The 20727-nt window shown below is 54.3% G+C and overlaps 2 protein-coding genes across 4 annotated transcripts; one reads left to right on the top strand and one right to left on the bottom strand.

The window, feature by feature from the left end:
• Nucleotides 1-1590: 1590 nt before the first annotated feature.
• Nucleotides 1591-14791, top strand: RNF181 (ring finger protein 181). Its single transcript, XM_052648052.1, has 6 exons — nt 1591-1740; nt 12889-13043; nt 13676-13806; nt 13994-14103; nt 14301-14375; nt 14653-14791. Exons 1-6 carry the CDS (start codon nt 1738-1740, stop codon nt 14710-14712), a joined length of 534 nt encoding a protein of 177 aa, XP_052504012.1. The 5' UTR covers nt 1591-1737; the 3' UTR covers nt 14713-14791.
• A 950-nt stretch (nt 14792-15741) lies between these two features.
• TMEM150A (transmembrane protein 150A) lies at nt 15742-19930 on the bottom strand. Of its 3 annotated transcripts, XM_052649110.1 has the most exons (8): nt 19873-19930; nt 19162-19346; nt 18691-18738; nt 18287-18373; nt 17388-17455; nt 16960-17087; nt 16674-16851; nt 15742-16450 (listed from the first exon to the last, which is right to left on the bottom strand). In XM_052649110.1, the coding sequence occupies exons 2-8, from the start codon at nt 19224-19226 to the stop codon at nt 16209-16211; spliced, it is 816 nt and encodes a 271-aa protein (XP_052505070.1). In that variant the 5' UTR covers nt 19227-19346; nt 19873-19930; the 3' UTR covers nt 15742-16208. The 3 variants fall into 3 exon arrangements, with proteins under 3 accessions (XP_052505070.1, XP_052505069.1, XP_052505071.1); XM_052649109.1 differs by lacking the exon at nt 19873-19930 and having other exon boundaries at nt 18549-18738; nt 19162-19234; XM_052649111.1 differs by lacking the exons at nt 18691-18738; nt 19873-19930 and having other exon boundaries at nt 19162-19246.
• Between the last annotated feature and the right edge of the window lie 797 nt (nt 19931-20727).

The following is a 20727-nucleotide window of genomic DNA, read 5'->3' as shown; positions in this document are numbered from 1 at the left end:
TTCTGTGGTTCTGCAAGTTCTATTTGTCTTTTGTCTGCCACTGTCCTTCTGGAACTTAGCAGAGCCTCTGGGTCTTAGCAGTCCTGAGGGGGTGAGCATCTCTCACCGTGTCGCGTGGCTGGACAGAGTCAGTGTCACAGGACAGGGCCTGTGGCTTTCCTTCCCCTCCTGGACAATGGACCTCTCTGTCTTTGGGCCTCCCTCCTCCCCACCAGGTCCCACCATCACTGTTACTCTTTCCAGTGCCCAGTGCATCTTGGTTTGGGGGGAGGGTTCTTGTCATCTCTCTGCCCTGTTTGGGGGAAGAAGTCTGGAAGGGGCGGGGTTGGGAGACAGGATTGGGGACTAGTACTGGCCAATCCAGTTCTAGAAGCATACTCTGAAAACTAGGAAGGGAGGAAAGCACCGAAGAGCCCTTGGGGGGTCACTCTTGGTCACCATCATGTCCATCCTCTCCCTGCTCGGTCCACTCCTAGACTCAAAGTCCAAGCAACTGGAGTGAGTGGGACCTAGACCTTCCAGGGTGAGGGTGGGGTCTGTGCTCACAGGGGCCTCAACCTGGGAGAGGGAAGTCAACACCCTCTTCCTCAAGAGGGGCCACATTTGAGATGTTGGGTTGGTACGAGACCGGGTAGAGAACTGGTTGGTGTTGGCTTCTGTGCAGCAGTGAAAGGAGAGGGTGAAGATGGACAGATTCAGCTCAGGAAGGCTCTGGACAGACAGACACGCCAGCCTCCCTCATATTCCAACTGAGGAAGCTGGTCCTATCAGGGCAGGGCTGCCATGGCCCATGCGGTGAAGAGGAAATAAAGAAAAAGCTGGGGCTAGCACCTTCCCCACTGGAGTCTGTCTTATTGAGGTGAAATTCACAAAACATACAATCAACCCTTTTCAAATGTACAATCTGAGCTTGCCTGGTGGTTCAGACGGTAAAGAATTTGCCTGCAATGCAGGAAACCTGGGTTTGATCGGTGGTCAGGAAGATCCCCTGGAGAAAGGAATAGCTAACCACTCTGGTATTCTGGCTTGGAGAATCCCATAGACAAAGGAGCTTGGTGAGCTACAGTCCATGGGGTCGCAAAGAATCAGACACAGACTGTGTAACTATCACACACACAAATGTACAATCCAGTGTCAGGCAGTGCATTCATGATATTTATTGTGAATAAACTTTATTCAGTTTCAGAACTTTGGAGGGGTGGGGGTCGGTTTTTGGTTATGGGTGAGTTGCAGCGACACTGGCCAGGCTCTTCACTGCGTCTCCAGTCCCCTAACGCAGCGCGGGACAATGGTGCTCCGTCGAGCGCCTGCCTGTTGAATGAACAAATGATGCCTGTCCAGATGAACTCCAGGTGAACTCGTCTACCTGATTTGGATGCAGTTCCAGAGAGGATCCGTTGAGCCCGCGTTCGCGAGCCCACTCCACTGCGACTGTTTCATACACAGGACTCCTGAGGTGTAGATCTGGCACCAAGCTGATTAGGTGGAGACCCCACTTCACGAGGCTGGGGAATCCTCCCGAGCCGGGCGCCGCCAGCACCGCGAGAGGCGCTGTGCCCGGATCCCGGGAGCCATCGCCGGCAGCTTTCGATTTGGCCGGGTCTCGGTTGCCGCTCAGAGGAGGCGCGCCCCCCGCCCCCTCCGGGCAGGCCCCGCCCCGCCCTTCGCTTCCTCCCGGGCCCCTGGCACTGCGGCCACTTGGGCAGAAGAGCCGGAGCGGGCGAGGCGGCTGCGGCGATGGTGAGGGCCCGGAGCGGGGCAGGGGGCAGAGGGCGAGCGTGGGGGTGCTGGGCGGCAGTCCGAAGTCCAAGGGCGGGGGCATCCTTCGCGACCCGCGCGCGTTCCCCGGCGAGGTGACGACGGCCGGCCGGGAGCCAGGACCCGTCCGGACCCTTCGCTCCCCGCGCGCATCCCGGGAGGGCAAGTACGGAACTTGCCGGTCCTGGCTGCCCCTCGCCCTGTGAGTGCGCGGGACTTGCCGGAGCCGAGCAGTTACGCACCGGCTTTCTTCGGAGTGAGACTGTGCTGAGGTCCTGGTGGCGGCCACTTACACGCTCTGTGACCCCGGGGCAAGTCACTTAGCCTCCCTGAACCTCCTTTTCCGCATGGTGAAGTGGGGTCAGCAGTACCTGCCTGGCTGGGTCCTTAGGAGGTTGAAGTAGATACAATGGCAGAGATCTGTCTGGCGCTCAGAACCAGCTTCTGAGAAGTGGTGGGTAATATGATGACCTCTGCAGCCCTTCCTGGGGCGGTGAGGAGCCAAGTCTGGCCCAGGAGTTGGAAACCTGAGCAGATGGGGTGGTAGAGGCCAGGCCAGCCCTGGGACAGGGTGTTGGAGGGCAAACTCCTTCTCCTGGGGAAAGAGAAAGGAAGATGTTTACAGTAAAATTTCCACTGAAGTTATCAGTGGGGCATAGCTTGACTCCCATCTAAGCCTTACCTAAGGACACATTCTTGAGTTGAGTCATCCCCTACTCCGTGCTGTAGACTCTGGCCTCTGTCCCTGCTTGTTATTTCCAAGGCAAAGGTGTTAGAAGCAGGTGGTGTCAGTCGCTTCTCCCCTTCCCTGGAACTCAGGGGAAGTTGGGTCCAGCAGGAAGCAGGCTTAGTGCTTTAAAATTCTGCCATGCAGGGACTTCCCTGGTGGTCCAGCAGTTAGGACTCTGACCTCCCAATGCAGGGGGCATAGATTCGATCCCTGGTCAAGGAACTAAGATCCTTGCATGGTTCAGCCATAAAAAAAAGAAAAGATCCTGCCATGGAGAAGCAGCAGAGGTGTGATGGATGTGGTCTGGCTGGGGTTTGAGATGCCAAGATGGCCTCACCTCCAGGGAACTGGAGGCAGGAAGAGGAAGCCGGGCAGGAAGGTAGCGATGAGCTCTAAGGCTGGGCCAGGAAACCGAGGGAGGCCTGGAGAATGGGATAGAGCCTGGAGCCCATTTTCCAGCATGCAGAGCAAGAAAGCAGGCAGGGTTAGGATGGGCTTGCAGCTGGCCCTTAGCACTTGGTGAGAAGAGGAAACTCCTGAAATGAAGGCTGAGGATGGGATCATTTATTGGGGAGTACTGGAGAACTCCGCGACTCTCACAGGTTCATCTCAGGCAAATAGTGGATCTGAGCCTGAGATTTGATCTCTCTCCCAGCCATCTCCTGGCCCCTTCCCGTCTGTGTGTCCTCTCACTCCTGCCCCTTTGTCCACTCCTAGCACTTTCCTTTTCTTCTTCCCATCTGGTCCTTCCCTACCTGGTCCTTCTTCTTCTTCTTTTTTTTTTAAATGTTTATTTATTTATTTTCGCTGCTCTGGGTCTTTGTTGCTGTGCTCAGGCTTTTCTTTAATTGGGGAGAGCAGGGGCTACTCCCTAGTTGTGGTGCACAGGCTTCTCATTGTGGTGGCTTCTCGTTGCGGAGCACAGGCTCTAGGGTGTGTGGGGTTCAGTAGTTGTGGTGCATGGGCTTGGTTGCTCTGAGGCATGAGGAATCCTCCCAGAGCAGGGATTGAATCCGTGTCTCAACCGCTGGACCACTAGGGAAGTCCTTTTCTTTGCTGATTCATTCAGTTAACAAGGGTTTCTTGGGCATTTCCTTTGCTAGTCATGGTGACAGGTACAGGGAATAGAGTAGGAACAAAATACTGATGGGAAAGGTAGAAACTGAGTGGGGAATGACTTGATTTATTCATCGTGTAGATGGTCCTCACTTATGCACTGTGCAAACCATTTGGGTTTTTGAGCCACGGGCCTTCCTCATTTGCACATAAATTGAGTTGGCAGCATCAAAAGATCTGGTGGGTCTTTAGCCAGTCAGCTAAAGCATTTGACCTCCCTTTAACGCCATCCAGTTTAACACAAGGGTTAAGAATGTGATCCCTGGAGTCTAAGTCGGTTCAACTCCCAGATTTTCTGTTCACTGACTCTGTGACCTTGGCTGGGTGATTTAACCCCTCTGAGCCTCGGTTTCTTATAAAACTGAGATAAGGGTACTTTTCTCAGTGTATTGTTGTGAGGCTTTAATGAGATAAAGTGAGCAGTCAGCTAGCAGCTCAGTGCTTAGCTCAGAGTATGTGCCCGTTGATTGGGAGCTGTTATTACTGTCAAGATGTAAAACCTTCTCAACAGCCTGCAATGCCTAATGGAAATGCACTAGATGTAAGTTATCAAAGGCCCATGTCAAATTCTATATATAGGTTAGAAACAATTATGTGCACAAGTTGGCCATAGGGAAGAGCTTGCTTGGCTGTGTATTTTGTAAAAATATTTGAGTTTTATTTAAAAAAATTTTTTAGATTCATTCATTTATTATTTTATTTTATTATCTATTAAAAAAATTTTTTTGAGCATGGTGGGTCTTTGTTGCTTCACGCAGGCTACTCTCTGGTTGCGGCGCGCGGGCTTCTCATTGTGGTGGCTTCTCTAGGCGTGTGGGCTTCAGTAGTTGTGGCTAAGAGGATTTATTAACCACAAGTATTGTGTGGTTCCTGGGATCTGACAGCTAAAAAAAAAATACTAGGGAAAATTGGGCTAGAGCAATATATGAAGTGTTAGTCCCTCAGCTGTGTCTGACTCCTTGAGACCCTATGGATTATATCCCACCAGGCTCCTCTGTCATGGAATTCTTCAGGTAAGAATACTGGAGTGGGTTGCCATTCCCTTCTCCAGGAGATCTTATAGCAATAATAATGGCTGTTATTTATTGAGCATTCAGGAATTGTGCTAGGCATTTTATTTCTCATACATCACATGCCTTAGCTAATGTGGGAGATGTTACCACTTTATAGATGAGAAAGTGGAGGGTCAGAAAGATCATGTCCCCAGTCTTTAGTCGCTCAGCTGTTGAGCAGCAGAGGCAGGATTTGAAGGTGCTGGGGGCTATAATGCAGGGTGCATCTCTTAGCTCTGAGCTCAGCTGTGAACTGACCCAGGAAGGACTTGATACCCCAGGTCACTGCCTGGGTGGGTCTCTCTAAGGATGACAACGGTGACAGCTGGCCTAGTGTTTCGTAAGCACTAACCAGGAAAAAAGGGCAGACAGGAACATTTGAACGGGAGGTTTTTTGAGAGCTTTGTCTTTCCGAGGAACCAGCTGTTCTGGCCAGAAAAACCTGAGGGGAGATTTGAGAAATGAAGGAGGCATGTTCTGCACACAGGAAAACGGTCTGTCGATTTCCTGTGTAACTACCACCCTCTGTCCCTCAACCCCCACCCCTTCCCCCACTCTCGGAGGTGCCTGTCACCCTTCCTTCCTCTCTCACTCACCCTTCCTCTCTCTCCTTCCACCCTCCCCCAGCCTCCGGACATCTCCACATACCCTTGCTGATGGCACTTCTACATGCCTTCTAGTGGCTTCTGGCCTGAGTTATCTCACTTTCGTCCATGCCAGTCTACCACCAACACAGAAATTCTCCTCCAGGCTCAGAAACCTACACTAGTTTTAGGTCCATCCGTCTCTCCCTTTTCGAGAGCGTCCTTGTTTTATTTGGCTACCTCACACTGCATGTGAAATCCTAGTTCCCAGACCAGGGATCAAACCTGTGTCCCCTGCAGTGGAAGCGTCAGGTCTAAACCACTAAACTACCAGGGAAGTCCCACTTCTTCTTGACTTTTTGCTGCTTTCTCAGGCCCCACCCTGCCCCTCCACCCTTACTACCTCTGTCTGGAGTATGTTTCTGTATGAGTGTGGCAGGAGTGTCCAAGCTCTACCTTACTTGGTCCATCTCGGTTCTCAGGAAATCACTTGTCTGTCAGCAACTGCCACACTCCCTATTTGTATCTCATGGTGTGAAGTGATCGCTCTCCTCTGATTGTACCATATACATCTCTTTCCCCCAGCCTATAGCCATCTTTTCAAGAACAGCCCCAACTCATTCAGAAAATATTTTCCATGCATCCACTGTGTGCCAAGTGTTATGCTGAGTTCTGTGTGGCAGGAAGCCTGCCCTCTGGTCTCTTATCTCCTTTTAAATCCCACAGTTTTTTATTTTAATCGCTGCTGGCAGAGACTCATGCAAATAGTGTCCTTTCTGCTCTGCTTGAGAGAGGCCAAGGAGGCCCAGAGACTTGAACCTTGGGCCTGTGTGTTCCCTGGAGTGAATGTGTTCTTTTAGGCCTGGGCCCATCTAGGCTCCAGACAGGCCTGGCTTTGCCATTGGAGGATGGAGAGTGCAGCTTGCAGTGGGAGGCACAGCCAGCTCCCTAGAAGAATGTGACCCAACATCACCCCATGCTGGAGAATAAGATAACAACAGCTGTAGCATTTAGAGTAGGAAAAAAAAATGACATGCAGTGTTCCAGTTTCTAGCAGTGGTTCTCATTTTTTTTTAATAGTTTTAATTTATTCATGTCTTTTTCTTTTTTTATTTATTCATTTATTTTTCTTTCGGCTGCACTGGGTCTTCGTTGCTGTGTGTGGGCTTTCTCTAGTTGCCAAGAGTTGGGGCTACTCTTGAGCTGTGGTGCGCGGGCTTCTCAATGCAGTGTCTTGTCTTGTTGCGGAGCACAGGCTCTAGGGCACGTGGGCTTCAGTACTTACGGCTCATGGGCTCTAGAGCGCAGGCTCAGGAGTTGCCCCGGGGCATATGGGATCTTCTTGGACCAGGGATTGAACTCATGTCTGCTTCGTTGGCAATCAGATGCTTTACCAGTGAACCACAAGGGAAGCCCTGGTTCTCGTTTTTGAATCCTTCCCAGGTTTTTGTCTTGGACTATTTGAATGTAGGCATGCCTTGAACTATTTGAATGTGAGAGACTCCAAGTAACAGAGTGTAAGTCACTCAATTGTGTCTGACTCTTTGCGACCCCATGGATGATACAATCCATGGAATTCTCTAGGCCAGAATACTGGAGTGGGTAACCATTCCCTTCTCCAGGGGATCTTCTCAACCCAGGGATCGAACCCAGGTCTCCTGCATTGCAGGCAGATTCTTTACCAGCTGAGCCACAAGGGAAGCCCAAGTAACGGAGACTTGCTGATTATTCATATAGTTGTAATAATAGTGGTGATGGTGGTTGACTCAGGAAAAGATAGAGATGAGTACAACTTCCCAGCTTTCTTCATGATATTTCCTCGTTCCCCAACTATGGCTTCCCCCAGTCCGAATGTACCCTTCTATTGTGGTTTGCTGGCCCCCCTTTCGAAACAGGCTTCTCTAGCTCATGAGTAAATATTGACCTACTTGGGTTACAGATGCCTGCCCCCTCGAAACTCCTGCTGGGTTAGAGAAATACACTGGGGTAACAAACTTGAACATCAGTTGCATTTGGATAAGTTATAATTGGCCCACTCACTGACTCCCTGTGATGGTCAGCATTGTGCGCTGGCCTCCTGGGTCCCCAGGCTGGTGGCAGACAAAGGCAGGGCACTGGCCCATGCCCTCCCCCTGGGAGCTTGTGGTCCAGTTGGGGAGAGAGGACTCATATACTGGGAATGCTTGGAGGTTATGTGCAAGGCAGCTGCGAGGATCCTGTATGGGGATTCTTGCCTGAGTAGGAGGTGGCCCTCTGTGACCAGCAGATCCCTTTCCTTTTTCTGGTTTTAAGTGGAATTCAGTCAAATGCTGAAACGTCTGCTGCAGACAATGGGCAATATAGTCTGGCAGGAAAGTGAGCTTGGCCCATGCTCTGTGGGGAGGAGATGAGAACAGGGTTGGGCTCTGGGGGACTGGGCTGGGAGAGTTGCTGTGGTTTGTTAATCCGCTGGGATTCATCATCCTGGCAGTGTGTCTCTGGACTCCAGCCTCCTGGCATGGGTCTCTCCCGGTGCATGTATCTGAAGCCCAGTTTCTTCCTTGCTTGTGACGCATGCTTTCTTCCTCTTCCTGACCTCTCCTCCAGCCTGGACCCTGAATCTCCCTTCCCAGTCCTCTGAAATGAACCACGTTCTTTTGTCAGATGAGGCTGCTGCCCCGGCTGGGAAATCCAAGAGCTGAATCCCAAAGAAGACCTCGGCTATAGCTGAAAAGCTGGAGGTCAGAGGCCAGGAAGGCCAAGGCTCCCAGGCAGACAGGGAGTCAACTCTGAGCACTGATGCAGGAGCAGGGTCAGGCCAGGAGGCAGAACTGGCCTGACCAGTCAGAGGCTGGGGCAGGGAGGAAGGGAGATCTAATCTGAGTGTGTGTCTATGGGGTTAGGCAGAGGCTATATGAGATGTGGTGGTCCAAAATGACCTCTCTAGCTCTGTGGGCTGGATCTCCTCCCTGTCTGGCTGTGGCCAAGTAGCTCAGTTGCTTGTTCTTCGGTGCCTCTTTAGGCCAGTGGAAAACCCCAAGGCAGGTGCACACTGAGTTGAGGCCATCCTGAACAGGTGGGGCTTCCCTGATGGCTCAGACAGTAAAGAATCTGCCAGCAGTACAGGAGACTCAGGTTCAATCCCTGGGTGGGGAAGATCCCCTGGAGAAGGGAATGGCAACCCATTCCAGTATTCTTGCCTGGAGAATTCCATGGACAGAGGAGCCTGGTGGTCTGTAGTCCACGGGGTCACAAAGAGTCAGACATGACTGAGTGACTTTCATTTCACTTCACTTCGAACATGTGAGCCGAGTGTCTGCTTTGTGGGAGGGTGGGCAGGTCCTGGGAAGGTCTCATCCTGGGGCACCTTAGACGAAGCTGAGATGCTGGAAGTCAAGGCTGACCTAGGACCTGCCTTGATGGGTATGGGGGGGGAGCCAAAGGCGAGCCATACTCCCCAAGAGACCAGCCCTTCATTCAGCACATATCAGACCCTTATGTGAATAATGCCGTTATAATGCTGTTCCCCTTACTCATACACTGCGCACACACACACACACACACACACATATACATTAGGGGCAAGGACGGCCTCTGGGTCTCATGGCCAAATGAGGGCCACGTGGGGGCATCACGTAGCCCTGACCTTGGGCTTGGTGCCCAGGCAGGGAAAGAGTTGGAGCGATGCCAGCGGCAGGCGGATGAGGTGACAGAAATCATGCTCAACAACTTCGACAAGGTCCTGGAGCGTGACGGGAAGCTGGCGGAGCTGGAGCAGCGTTCAGACCAACTCCTGGACATGGTGTGAGGCCTGGGGAAGCAGAGAGGGAGAGGGAGAGGCTAGAAGGGACCCTCAGAGGGAGCACTCAGACTGTGCCCGGGGCTCTCCAAGCCATGGGTGGGGCCTGACACTTACCCAAAGGCCGGTGTGGGTTTCTTGAGGGCCCCCTAGCCCAGCTGGCAATGGGTGGGGAGGCCTTGTGAAGGATGAAGGCCTTGGTTTGAAGCTGTGGATTGTCCTAAAAAGTTGAAGACTGGCATTGTTAACTGAGAGTGAACCCGCAGGGCTGTGAGTTGAGGGCTACACCAGTGTCTAGACCAGGAGTCAGGCTGGGAGGGTCCCAAGACAGGCTTTGTGGAGAAAGGGAGCTGACAGGTTGGGGAGGCTGAGCAAGGAGATATGGAGACCCTTTGTGGGGATGGGGTTGGTAGAAGCTGGTCTGGGGCTCTGGGGAAACCCCTAACTCCCACCCTGTGTCTGGGGGGTGTCTGCAGAGCTCAGCCTTCAGCAAGACAACCAAGACTCTGGCCCAGAAGAAGCGCTGGGAGAATGCCCGGTGCCGGATCTACGTGGGGCTGGCAGTGGGCGTTGCCCTGCTCATCCTCCTGATTGTGTTGCTGGTCATCCTTCTCCCACAAAGCAGCAAGGGCGGCAGTGCCCCATAGGTCCAGGATGCCTGCCCTGCCTCGGGGCCTGGGGAGTGACCCAGCAGGGCCTGGAAAGAGGCTGAAGAGCCACACTGGCCAGTTCTGGTCTTCAGAGAACCCTGGAGTTCGCTCTCCTCTGAGCCACCCCAGTGAGCATGGAGGGCAGCCTCAATGTGTGCACCTTGGTTACTTCCTGTCATACCACAGACTGGCCCTTGAGGGCAACCTGCGGCACTGGCCATGCCAAGCCAGCCCCCACCTGGAGCTTAGTAAAAACCACTGTTTGGGTAAAAACTGGTGTATGTGTATGTGTGTTTGAGGGCTTCCCAGGTGGTGCGGTAAAGAGCCCGCCAGCCAATGCAGGAGACAAAAGAGATGCGGGTTTGATCCCAGGGTTGGGAAGAATCCCTGGAGGAGGGCACAGAAACCCACTCCAGTATTCTTGCCTGGAGAATCTCATGGACAGAGGAGCCTGGCGGGCTACAGTCCATGGGGTCACAGAGTCGGACATGACTGAAGCGACTTACATGTGTGTGTTTGAAGATCCTCAGATTGGTTCATCCTGCTTTGCCTCCACCCCCATGGCTGCTTATAAAATAGAAGGTTCCAAAGGACTTCAGCCCTGGGAGATGACATCTTCTTCTCCCTTCCCCGTTGATCCAGTCTTACAGACAGATCCCTCTAGGGTGCAGGTGTAAAGATACAACAGCCCCCAAACCAGAACCTTCAACTGGTGCCCTTTAAGTCTGTCTTCCTGAGGATGAAATCTGTTATTCTTCTGAGTTTGGGGCTGTTCAGAGGACCCATAGGATGACAAAGAGGACGTGATCTTTATCTCACAAGGCTCTCACCTTCAGGGAGGCTCTTCCCCCTTGGGTACCTCCTCTAGTTTCTGCCCCCAAGTTCTTCCTCAGGCTCTACACCAGGTCACAGATGCGGCATGCCTGTATTTCCAGTTGTTCAGTTGTGTCTGACTCTTTGCTACCTCATGGACTCTAGCTAGGCTCTTCGGTCCATGGGATTTTTTTCCCCGAAAGAATACTGGAGTGTGTTGCCGTTTCCTACACCAGGGGATCTTTTCCCAACCCAGGGATTGAACCCAAGTCCCCTGCATCTCCTACATTGGCAGGCGGATTCTCTACCACTGGGAAGCCCATACAGATGTAGCAGGTGGCAGGAAAAGGGAAGGGCTTTTTTCTATGTGATGCTGTAAGGTGCAGAGTCACAAAGGATGGCCTGGAGTTTGCCCTGTGGGAAAGAGCTTTTCAAAGCTCTAGGACTTCACAGGGCTAGGGAGGCAGTGTCTTCAGGACACCAGGAAAGAGCACTGGGTAAAGGCCAAGTAAGAAGGAAAGGTCCTACCAAGAACTGGGAAGCAGGGCAGCCACTGCTTGAGCTACTTAACTGCATCTCAAACTCAAGTGTAGGTGGGAAGAGGAACTCAGGGTCAAGTGTGTAACAGAAGCAGTTCCTTGTTAGGGGGACTGAGGGCTACTGACAAAGAAACAAGAACAGACCCTCCAGTTGTGTGGAGCTGTACCCTCACGGAGCATGTTACTTCCGCTAGTCTCATCACCATCAGCCTTTCCTGGGAAAGATGGAGGGAAGCCCCGGGTATTGTACTTAGGTCTGCAACACTGCTTAGAGGTCCTGTGGAATTGGACTTGGGTTCTTACATATGTAAAAAGCAATAATGATACTTCTTGTTGTTCAGTCACTAAGCTGTATCCAACACTTTGTGACCCCATGGACTGCAGCATGCCAGGCCCCACAGTCCTCCAGTGTCTCCGTGTTTGCCCAAATACATGTTCACTGAGCTGGTGATGCTATCTAACCATCTCATCCTCTGCCACCCTCTTCTCTTCCTCCTGCCTTCAATCTTTCCTAGCATCAGTCTCTTCCAATGAGTCAGCTCTTTGAATCAGGAGGCCAAAGTATTGGAGCTTCAGCAACCAGTCCTTCCAATGAATATTCAGGGTTGATTTCCTTTAGAACTGACTGGTTTGATCTCCTTGCAGTCCAAGGGACTCTCAAGAGTCTTCTCCAGCACCACAATTCAAAAGCATCAGTTTTTTGGCACTCAGCCTTCTTTAAGGTCCAACTCTCATAGCCATCAGAGAAAGCAATGGCAGCCCATTCGTGTTCTTGCCTGGAGAATCCCAGGGACGGGGGAGCCTGGTGGGCTGCCATCTGTGGGGTCACACAGAGTCGGACACAACTGAAGCGACTTAGCAGCAGCAGCAGCTCATAACCATACACGACTACTAGAAAAATCATAGCTTTGACTATAATGATAATTGTGAGTATTTATATTTATACCCTGTGTACAACCTAAATGGAATGATTCTAGTTGCCAAATAAATGATAGCTAGCAGCCAAATCATTTAACACACACACACACACACACACACACACACACACACACACACACACACACACACACAGGCCTAGATCAGTTAAATTTGATCTTTGAGACTAAACAACAGTTGTGGAGTTTTTTGTTGTTGTTTTCCCCCTAAAGCTGCAACCTCTCCTTTCTTCCTCCAAGAGATTCCTGGGTGCCAGAGATGCAAACTACTTATTAAATTCAAGCCACTAATTTTACAGAAGCTAGGGGAAACGCTGAGCAATGGGCTAAAAGATCACACAGACATATAGTTCCCTGAGCTGGTAAGGCCTCTACTCGGGTGGGGGAGTTTACCCCACCTTTTATTATTGTGCCTAACACAGCAGAACTGAATAGGAAAGTTTTATTTGTTTTGCGGGAGTCGAGGTGGCGTCAAGTGTCTAGTCCTGAACCGACTAGAGCGCAGCGGGTGCTCAAGCGCCCGGCGAGGATGCGGCAGAGCAGCGAGAAGCCCCGACTCCAAGCTTCCCCAGGCTCGCAGAACCCTGACCCCTGAGTCAGCGCCGCCCTCTTTCTGAGAGGACGCTAAGATCTGACCTGCCGAGATCCTGTGAGCCGCAGAGCGGATGGAGGACCCCTATAGCTCAAACACTTGGCTTCTCAAGATTATGCGATCCGCTCACGTCTCCCAGAAACCTACCCTAGACGAAGGGTCCAAGAGGACTGTTTTCTGACCCACTTCAGTCCCTGCCATTGGCTTTAGCCCTTGGTCACCTGACTTATTCAAGCCAATGAGAAGTGACAAAATGAATACTTCCTCTTCCTATGTGGCGAAAGAGCCACTGTGCCCGCCTCTTGGGAACTCTGATTGGTCGCCCTCCCTCAACTCGCTAGTTTATTGGCCAGCGCCGCGAGACTGAGATACGTCCGGGTCTGAGGGCTGTGTCAGACAGCCCGGCTGCCATGGCGTCCTATTTCGATGAACACGACTGCGAGCCGTTGGATCGTGAACGGGATCCCCGAACAAACATGCTGCTGGAGCTTGCAAGGTGGGTGTGCGGGGCTGGGAGGTAGGGCCCACACAGCAGGTGTCTGGGCTGAGGCTGGCTGGAGAACGCGGATTATGTGGGGCAGCAGTTTCTGGGTAAAACGGATAAATAATCTGCAGAGTTAATTCCGCAGCGAGATTCGGGGGGAAGTCGATAATTTCGGTCGTCCTTGGACGGACTAGAGCAAGGGAATTCTGGAAAAAGCGATCTGGAGTGTGGAAGAGGGGGTGTCCAGACTGGAGGGCAGTGGGCTTTAGGAGGTACTGAAGTAGGCGGGTCATGGGAGCAGGGTGGAGGCCATGTGACTGTGAGTAGGTATATCCGTTAGGCACTTCAAGCATGGAAGCTACACTGCCACTTGGAATTTGGCTTTATCGGGTCATTCCTGAGTGGCCCGAATAATTTCTCTCTCGTGTAAAACTGGAATAAACAACCTGCATGCTTGGGGTTGTTTGATGGCCTGGGGTTGTCTGATAGCCGCTGTAAGCCATTTCCCACTGTGCTTTTTATCTAGAGCACTACTGAGGGGTAGCTATTAGTATGACTAGTCAGGCAGAGTATTTGTCTGTTAATGTTTAGTGGATTATGGGGGCAAAGATTCTTTGGTTCTGACCTTGCATCCTTCTTCCCAGGTCCCTTTTCAATAGGATGGACTTTGAAGACTTGGGGTTGGTAGTGGATTGGGATCACCACCTGCCTCCACCTGCTGCCAAGACTGCAGTTGAGAACCTTCCCAGGACAGTCATCAGGGGCTCTCAGGCTGGTGAGAACACTTAAGTCCTTCCACTAATTCTTTGGGGCAGGTCTGCCAGACTGACCAACTCTGGAAGCCAGATTACAGTCTGGCCCTTCAGTTTTCCAGGTCAGGCTGGGGCAAGTGTGTCCTTCAGGAGTGGGAGCTGGGAGGTAGGGCCTGTGGCAGCTCTCCTGATTAGCACTCCCTCCTCAAGAGCTCAAGTGCCCCGTGTGTCTTTTGGAATTTGAGGAGGCGGAGACCGCCATTGAGATGCCTTGCCATCACCTCTTCCATTCCAACTGCATTCTGCCCTGGCTGAGCAAGGTACTGTTTCCTTTCTCCCAGCCCTCACCCTGCCTTGGGCCTAGTCCTCAAGCCTCCTCTTTTTGTTGATGGACCTTTGGGGTGGGGTGTGGGATCAGAGATGGGAGAGGGGTAAGGGTAGGGAATTGGGAGCTGGGGATGGTTGTTTTGAGCTTATGAAAACCAGACGGGCTGGTACACTGCACTGCTCTTCTCAGACCAATTCCTGCCCTCTGTGCCGCCATGAGCTGCCCACTGATGATGACACTTATGAGGAGCACAAGCGAGATAAGGTAGGGGGCTGGGCAAGTGGAGGGGGTGGTCACAGGGCTCCCTGAGTCCCTGTTCCTGATGCCATCATTCCCCACCTTAGGAGGCCTGAGTAGGCTCACAGTCCATGAGTCTGGCCACCTTCCCAGTGACTGTGGTGAGGGGCAAGGGCCTTGGCAATGTTCCTGCCCAAATGTTAGGGGCCTGAAAACAGTGAGCCAGCCCCACGATGGCTGCCCTATCCCTTCACCCACAGGCCTTTGGGGATGGCCCCCGACCAGTGTGCACTCTTTGCTTCAGGCTCGCAAGCAGCAGCAGAAGCACCGCCTCGAGAACCTCCACGGAGCCATGTACACATGAGGCGGCTAGGGCTGGACACTGGTCCTCTGCAACATGTTCCTCTTGCATCTCAAGTTCTCATTAAAGGTTTCTTCACTCATCCTGCTGCTGCATTGCTCTCAGGCCTGAGAAGGGGCTCTGTAGCCTCCACTGGGTCTCTACTGGGATGGGGTCCTAAGCTGTGGAAGGTCCCAGGCTGGGTATCCCTCCCTACCAAGCCTGCTGGCCCGAGGATAATAGGGCCCAGGTCAAGAACCTGGCTACCAGACCAGCCACAGCCTGGGCCTACGTGTCTGTGGTTGGAAGACAAAATGTGTCAGGCGGGGCACCTAGTAGTGACTTAAAAATGGTAACCAAAAACTAGCCAACATTTCTCCCTCCCCACTGCAATCTTTAGTCAGTGTTAGAATCCCCAGGGCTTTCTTTAGCTTCATTGCAGATTGCTTCTAACATTTTCAAGTTATTCTCTGTACCCCGTCCTTCATCATATCCCTTAGTGTGGAATCAGTCTTCAAGCCAGACAATTGAGCAGGGTGAAAAAAAGTGAAAGTGTTAGTTGCTCAGTCATATCTGACTCTGCGACCCCATGGACTACAGCCCACCAGGTTCCTCTGTCCATGAATTCTCTAGGCAAGAATACTGGAGTGGGTAGCCATTCCCTTCTCCAGGGGATCTTTCCAGTCCGGGGATCGAACTGGGGTCTCCTGCACTGCAGGCAGATTCTTTACCATCTGAGCCACTAGGGAAGCCCCTGAGCAGGGTAGGAAGTGTGAAATAATCAGGTCAGCTCTTCAGACTGTTTAGAGGCCCAGAAAGGGCTTCAGACCCTTCAGGGATAGCACTTGGCATCCTTTGTTCTTGGCAGCTTTGCTCTCAGTGGGCACTCAGGACCCTCCCTGTGGGCAGGGGCTTTCTCCCGTCCTTTGTCCAGGGGAAGCTGTTCTGCATTAAGGCCCTCTTCCTTTCTTCAGAACAGACTACAAACATGCAAATTAGAATTCTTTTAATAGATATATATATAAAAAAAAAGTACTAAAATACCCACGTGGTTCTGCTGTGTTATTTGCCCTAAAGAAAGGGGCAGAGTGAAGAATCCCAGTGCAGTTCAGTGGGCCCATAGGGGGCCTTCCCATAGACTAAGGAGTGCTCACCCCCACCCCCGAGACTGGTAGCCCTCTCGCTGTTCCCAGCCCCCAATTCCTGCAGCAGGAAACCCCAGTGGTCCAGCCTTGGCACTGAGGGAGTAGAAGGCACCTGAAGGGGTGGCTGGGTGAATGACATGTGACCTTTAAAACAAAGATAACACTGCAGTGTGGGGAGTGGGCTGTGTGGCTTGGGCAGCCTGCCAAGAGGCCCGCTCCTCTATGGCACAGGTGTGGGACGGCCCCTCCTCCAGGAGCGAGGCAGCCTGTGTCCCAACAGAATACTTTTCGCAAAATTGGGTTTTTTTGGTACAAAAGAAATGCAAAGGAGATGTGGGGAGCTGCGGAGGCAGGGCCAGCCACCCTCCCCAGACCTCAGATCATGGCGACGCTCTCAGGGCTACAGTTGAGGTGGGTGGAGGTGCTGCTGCTCCCGGAGGACTTGCAGGCCCGGCCGGGGGTGGGCTGCAGCGCGGCCACCAGTGTGTCCGAGGAGACTGCCCCAAACTCGTAGCTGAAGGTGCCGTAGAAGATGAGAATGTCAATGACAAACACCCACTCACACAGGGCTGCCCCATGCTGCAGCTGAGAGCTCTCATGGATGAAGAAGACCCCACCTGGGAGGGGGCTAAGGAAACGTCCAGAAGGAGGTATGGGAGCCTGGTGACACCCTTCCTGGATATAGGCTGGGGCAGAGGACCAAGTCTCACCTTCCAGGAGTAGGGGGCAGAAGACCAGACTGGGCAGGGGTGTCTGTTCCCCCCTCCCCCCCAGCATCCTGGGTGGTAGAGGGTCTGGGCTACAGGAGGCGTTCTTGGCCACCCCATCCTGGAAGGATACTGAGGATCAGAGTGACAAAGGCGATGGTTGCCAGCACAATCCGCAGGTAGGCCACAGCCAGGTCCTGGGGGGCCGTGGCCCCGTGGTAGGAGAGGGCACAGTGCAGGCAAACGAAGAGCAGGCCGGCAGTGAAGGCCACACCGGTTCCGACATAGTGCAGAGACTTAGCGTGGTCCACCTAGGCCCGGAAAGCAAGCACATATCAGCCCCTCCCCTCCACCCCTTCATCCCCCGCCCACCTCGCTGTCCCTCTAGAGGAAGCTGAAAGGCGGGCAGGCGGACGTACCTGGAAGTTTCCCACCACCACCAGACCCGCAGCATTGGTGCAGCCTGTGATGAGCGTCGTGGTGTTGACCCAGGAATGACGGCTCTGCTCCAGGAGCTGCCCATAGCGCAGGAGGCAGATCAGGGCCACTGGGGGAGGAGAGCACAGCGGGGGCCGGCTCTGGCGCCTTCTCTGGCCCCGATCCAGCCCAGCTAGCTTTCCCCAGATGCTCTGAGGGCCGGAAGAGAATGGACAGGCAGGAGGTGTTCTATACCAGGGTGGCTGTGTGGGAGTCAGCCTTGGGCCTTCATGGAATGCAAGTGAAGTGGCCCCGCTGGCCTTAGCCCTTGGTGCAGTGGGCTGCACAAAGCCAGGGCTTCCTGGGGAGTGGAGGTGAGGGTAGGCTGGACTGGGTGGGGTGGTGGTGGGGCGCCGAGGGCACAACTCACCCATGAAAGCACCCAGGTTGCCAATGAGGCTGAAGAGGCAGCTCTCGGGGGGGTACGAGCCACACTTGCTGAGAGGAGGGGGTGGGGATAGAGTGAGAGGGGCAGAAGCACTGGAAAGCCCCCCTCCTGGCCCACTTGCTCTCTCTAGCCTTATCTGCACCTGTTCCTTTGCAGGCCAGACCCTGATGGATAAAGGCCAGTGTCCCTTACAAACAAGTGGCCCCAGGCTGACCACACCTCCCCCCCAAGGCAGAGTGCTGGGTGTTTGCTGGAGTTGGGAGAGCCCAGGATTGCCTAGTGGACCCCAAGGCTCCCTGGGATCCCAGAGACTGTTAAGGTCCACAGTGGGTCTGACCTCCCTTATGCCAGGGCTTAGGCTGGGCAGAGAAGTAAAGTAAGTAAGTAAAGTCACTCAGTCGTGTCCGACTTCGTGACCCTGTGGACTGCAGCCCACCAGGCTCCTCAGTCCATGGGATTCTCCAGGCAAGAATATTGGAGTGGGTTGCCATTTCCTTCTCCAGGGGAATCTTCCCGACCCAGGGATCGAACCTGGGTCTCCCACATTGGAGGCAGACGCTTTAACCTCTGAGCCACATCTAGGTGCCTCCACTCACTAGCTGAGGGAGCTGGATGGATGACATAGTGCAGTCTCAGTTTCCTTGCCTATAAAGTCGTGAAAACAATAGCTGCCTCAATGCTGGGAAGGTGAAATGACTTTAGGCGGGTAAAGGATTCAGTGCAGGGCCTGGCTCATCCTAATTGGTAAGCAGTGTTGGCATATGTGCTCTTAACGGAATTAGTATTTCTGGGACCCAGGGATATGCCTTGGCTTGAGACACTTGGTTGGAAGTTTAGCTGGGCCTTGGGTCTCTGTGATCTGCCAGGTTTCTAGGCCTCACCTGATGAGGGGGATGTCATCCAGGGTGCAGCAGGTCTTGGGGCCCCCTTGCTTCGTGGGGTCAGGAGAGCAGGATTCGTTGTAAGACCTGGCAGGTAGGACAGAGCATAGCCTGGGGGGAAGGGGTTCCCTCAGGTTTCTGGGAGATACCCTCCCAGATCTCCCTTGGCAGGGGCAGAAGAGCCCACTTCCCAGGACCCCCGAGACAGAAGCCAAAGGGGCAAATGAGGGTGGGAAGCAGGTAGGTGGGCACGAAGCCATGCCTGGGGAGGGGGCAGGCGCTGCCAATGTCAGAGAAGAGCAGTGAGGCCCAGTGTCTCCATCTGGCTCGAGGCAGCCCCGGCCCAAGAGGGAACAGAGATGAAGGGAGCTTTAGAGTGAGGCTGTCTGCAGAGTGCGCCATACCAGTTCTCCACGGGGCACACGTGGTGGTTCATCACGGCCATGGCATACCTGCGGGAGCACAACTGTCACCCCGCCCCATGGTGCGCCCAGCCTTCCCCCACCGACTCTTCCTTCATTCAGTCTCACTCTCCTTTATGGGGACTTGAGTTGGGGTGGCCCTGTGGCCCGATGCTACTCTAGAGAACCCACAGCCTGGTCCCAATTCTGGAAGTTGCCCTGGCTAGAAGTGTGTCTGTCTGCACCACGCTGCTGGACAGCAGTGGTGCCAGCTTGTCCCAAAGGGCTGTGGGCCCAGGCGCCAGGCCAGGCTCTGGAGACAGCCAGAGTGACCCTGGGTACCACCCTGGAGCCTGCCACAGGACAAGGGGGCTTTCTGTGTGCCATCAGGCTCCTGTTGGGTCCTGGCTGGGCCCTGTCCCTCCTCACATTTTGTCCCCTTGTTGCCTTCCCCCCATCCCCCTCCGTACTCACACAGTCCATAGGCCAGTGATGGAGAACGCTGACAGGCTGACAGGAAGGAGGATCCAGGCGGTCATGAGGGAGGGAAGCCAGGGTGGTGGTGATGGGGAGGGGGGCGGAGGACAAGAGGTAGCAGGAGAAGAGGGGGTGGGCCGGCAACCTTAAGATACTTCGTCAAAACCATCAGCTGCCCGGGCCTGGTGAAGAGAGACAGGTCAAAGTCCAGGGTCTAGTGACTGGCCAAAGCCGGTGCGGGGAGAAAGGTGGTCAGCACCAGACGCAGGGCTCCCTCTGCGGCTCTGAGCGCCCACGCTTGGGGCTGAGACCCCACCACAACGTGGACACCCTCCGGCATTCACCGGGGGTCCTCCGCGTTCCAGCCAGATGTTCAGACGCCGCGGGGCCCTAAGCTCTGGAAAGGAAGCCACCCTCCCTGGCCTGAGGGTCCCGGGCTGGGAGAGGGTCTGGAGTCAGGACAGTCCGGAGCGGGTCACGCCAAGAAAAGGCTGCGAGGGGGTCCGGGGCTGGGCGGAGAGGCAGCGGGGCGCAGGCAGCTACCTGAGCGCCGGCGCCGCGGGGAAGGGGCGGGTTCACGCGGTAAGCCCAGCCTGGTCCCCTGCCCGCCCGCCTGGGCACCCGCAGCCCACGGTCCGCAGCCCCCAGCACCTGTGCCTTCGCAGGTGATCTCTGGAGGTCTGGGGGAGGAAGGGGCCCCGAACGCACCTCCCCGGAGCGTCCCGCCGCCGCGTCCTGCTCGGCCCCCGCGTGGCGCCGTCCCCGGCTGCGGCCCTCGGAGCGACCCTGAATGGTTTAAAGGGGCGGGCGGCCCCGCCCCCAGCGCCCGGGGCCGAGTCGCGCCGCCCGCCGGGACTTGGAGTCCGCACCAACCCCGCCCCGGCGCCGCAGATCGAGCCGGGAACTACAGTTCCCGAGTCCCCGCACCCCCGTCATGCCGGAACGGTGGGCGGTGCCCCGACGTGGGGGGAACCTGGGATCTGTGGGCGGTGGCGTGGGACCCCAGCCGAGGAGTATCTGATGCGGAGATACCAAAAGGATAACCCCATCTGCCCTGCTCCTGTGGTGGAAGCTTCCGGAGGCGGGAAGCTCCGGGGTCTGCACCTCCTTCCAGCTGCACCTGTGATTGTCACTGCACACGTGGCTAAAGGATGCCTTCCTTCGCCGCCGCCGGGCACATTTTGCAACCTGGACTGGCCGACGGGGACTTCGGACAGCCTCCCTCAGTGTGACGCCCCTTGCCTGCCTCTGTCCAAGGCGAGGCCGGTCTGCAGAGCAGAGAGCACAAAGACCTGGCTGTTCCTTAAGAAATTCTAGCGCCCTACATTTGGCTTCTGCTTTCCTCGGACTCAGCAAAGTCTGGAGGAGAGCTACTTTCATCAGATACATTTTATTTTCAAGGGTACAAGTACACAGAGTACCGTCCAGAAGTCAGCGTCCAAAACATGTTTCCTGACTGCTGAGCACTGGCTTGAAACATCCAATCTAAGCACACCCCCATGGCCAGGGGTTAGGAGGGAAAAGAGGAGAGGACGGCTGGAGACCCAGAGCAATCTGGGAAAA

The sequence above is a fragment of the Budorcas taxicolor genome, chromosome 11 (assembly GCF_023091745.1).
Source record: "Budorcas taxicolor isolate Tak-1 chromosome 11, Takin1.1, whole genome shotgun sequence".
Taxonomy (NCBI): domain Eukaryota; kingdom Metazoa; phylum Chordata; class Mammalia; order Artiodactyla; family Bovidae; genus Budorcas; species Budorcas taxicolor.
This window is presented reverse-complemented; position numbering and strand designations above follow the sequence as displayed.

Bases quoted from the DNA above. Each gene is read 5' to 3' on its own strand.
- TMEM150A (XM_052649109.1), bottom strand. From the start codon at position 18,688: ATGGCGCACTCTGCAGACAGCCTCACTCTAAAGCTCCCTTCATCTCTG. The intron at 18,374-18,548 runs GCATGGCTTCGT...CCTACCTGCCAG, and splicing joins AGCGCCTGCCCCCTCCCCAG to GTCTTACAACGAATCCTGCT. The intron at 16,451-16,673 runs GTATCCTTCCAG...GCCCCCTCCCAG, and splicing joins CTTTGTCACTCTGATCCTCA to GTGGGGTCTTCTTCATCCAT.
- RNF181 (XM_052648052.1), top strand. The intron at 13,044-13,675 runs GTGGGTGTGCGG...CCTTCTTCCCAG, and splicing joins ATGCTGCTGGAGCTTGCAAG to GTCCCTTTTCAATAGGATGG. The intron at 14,104-14,300 runs GTACTGTTTCCT...TGCTCTTCTCAG, and splicing joins TTCTGCCCTGGCTGAGCAAG to ACCAATTCCTGCCCTCTGTG.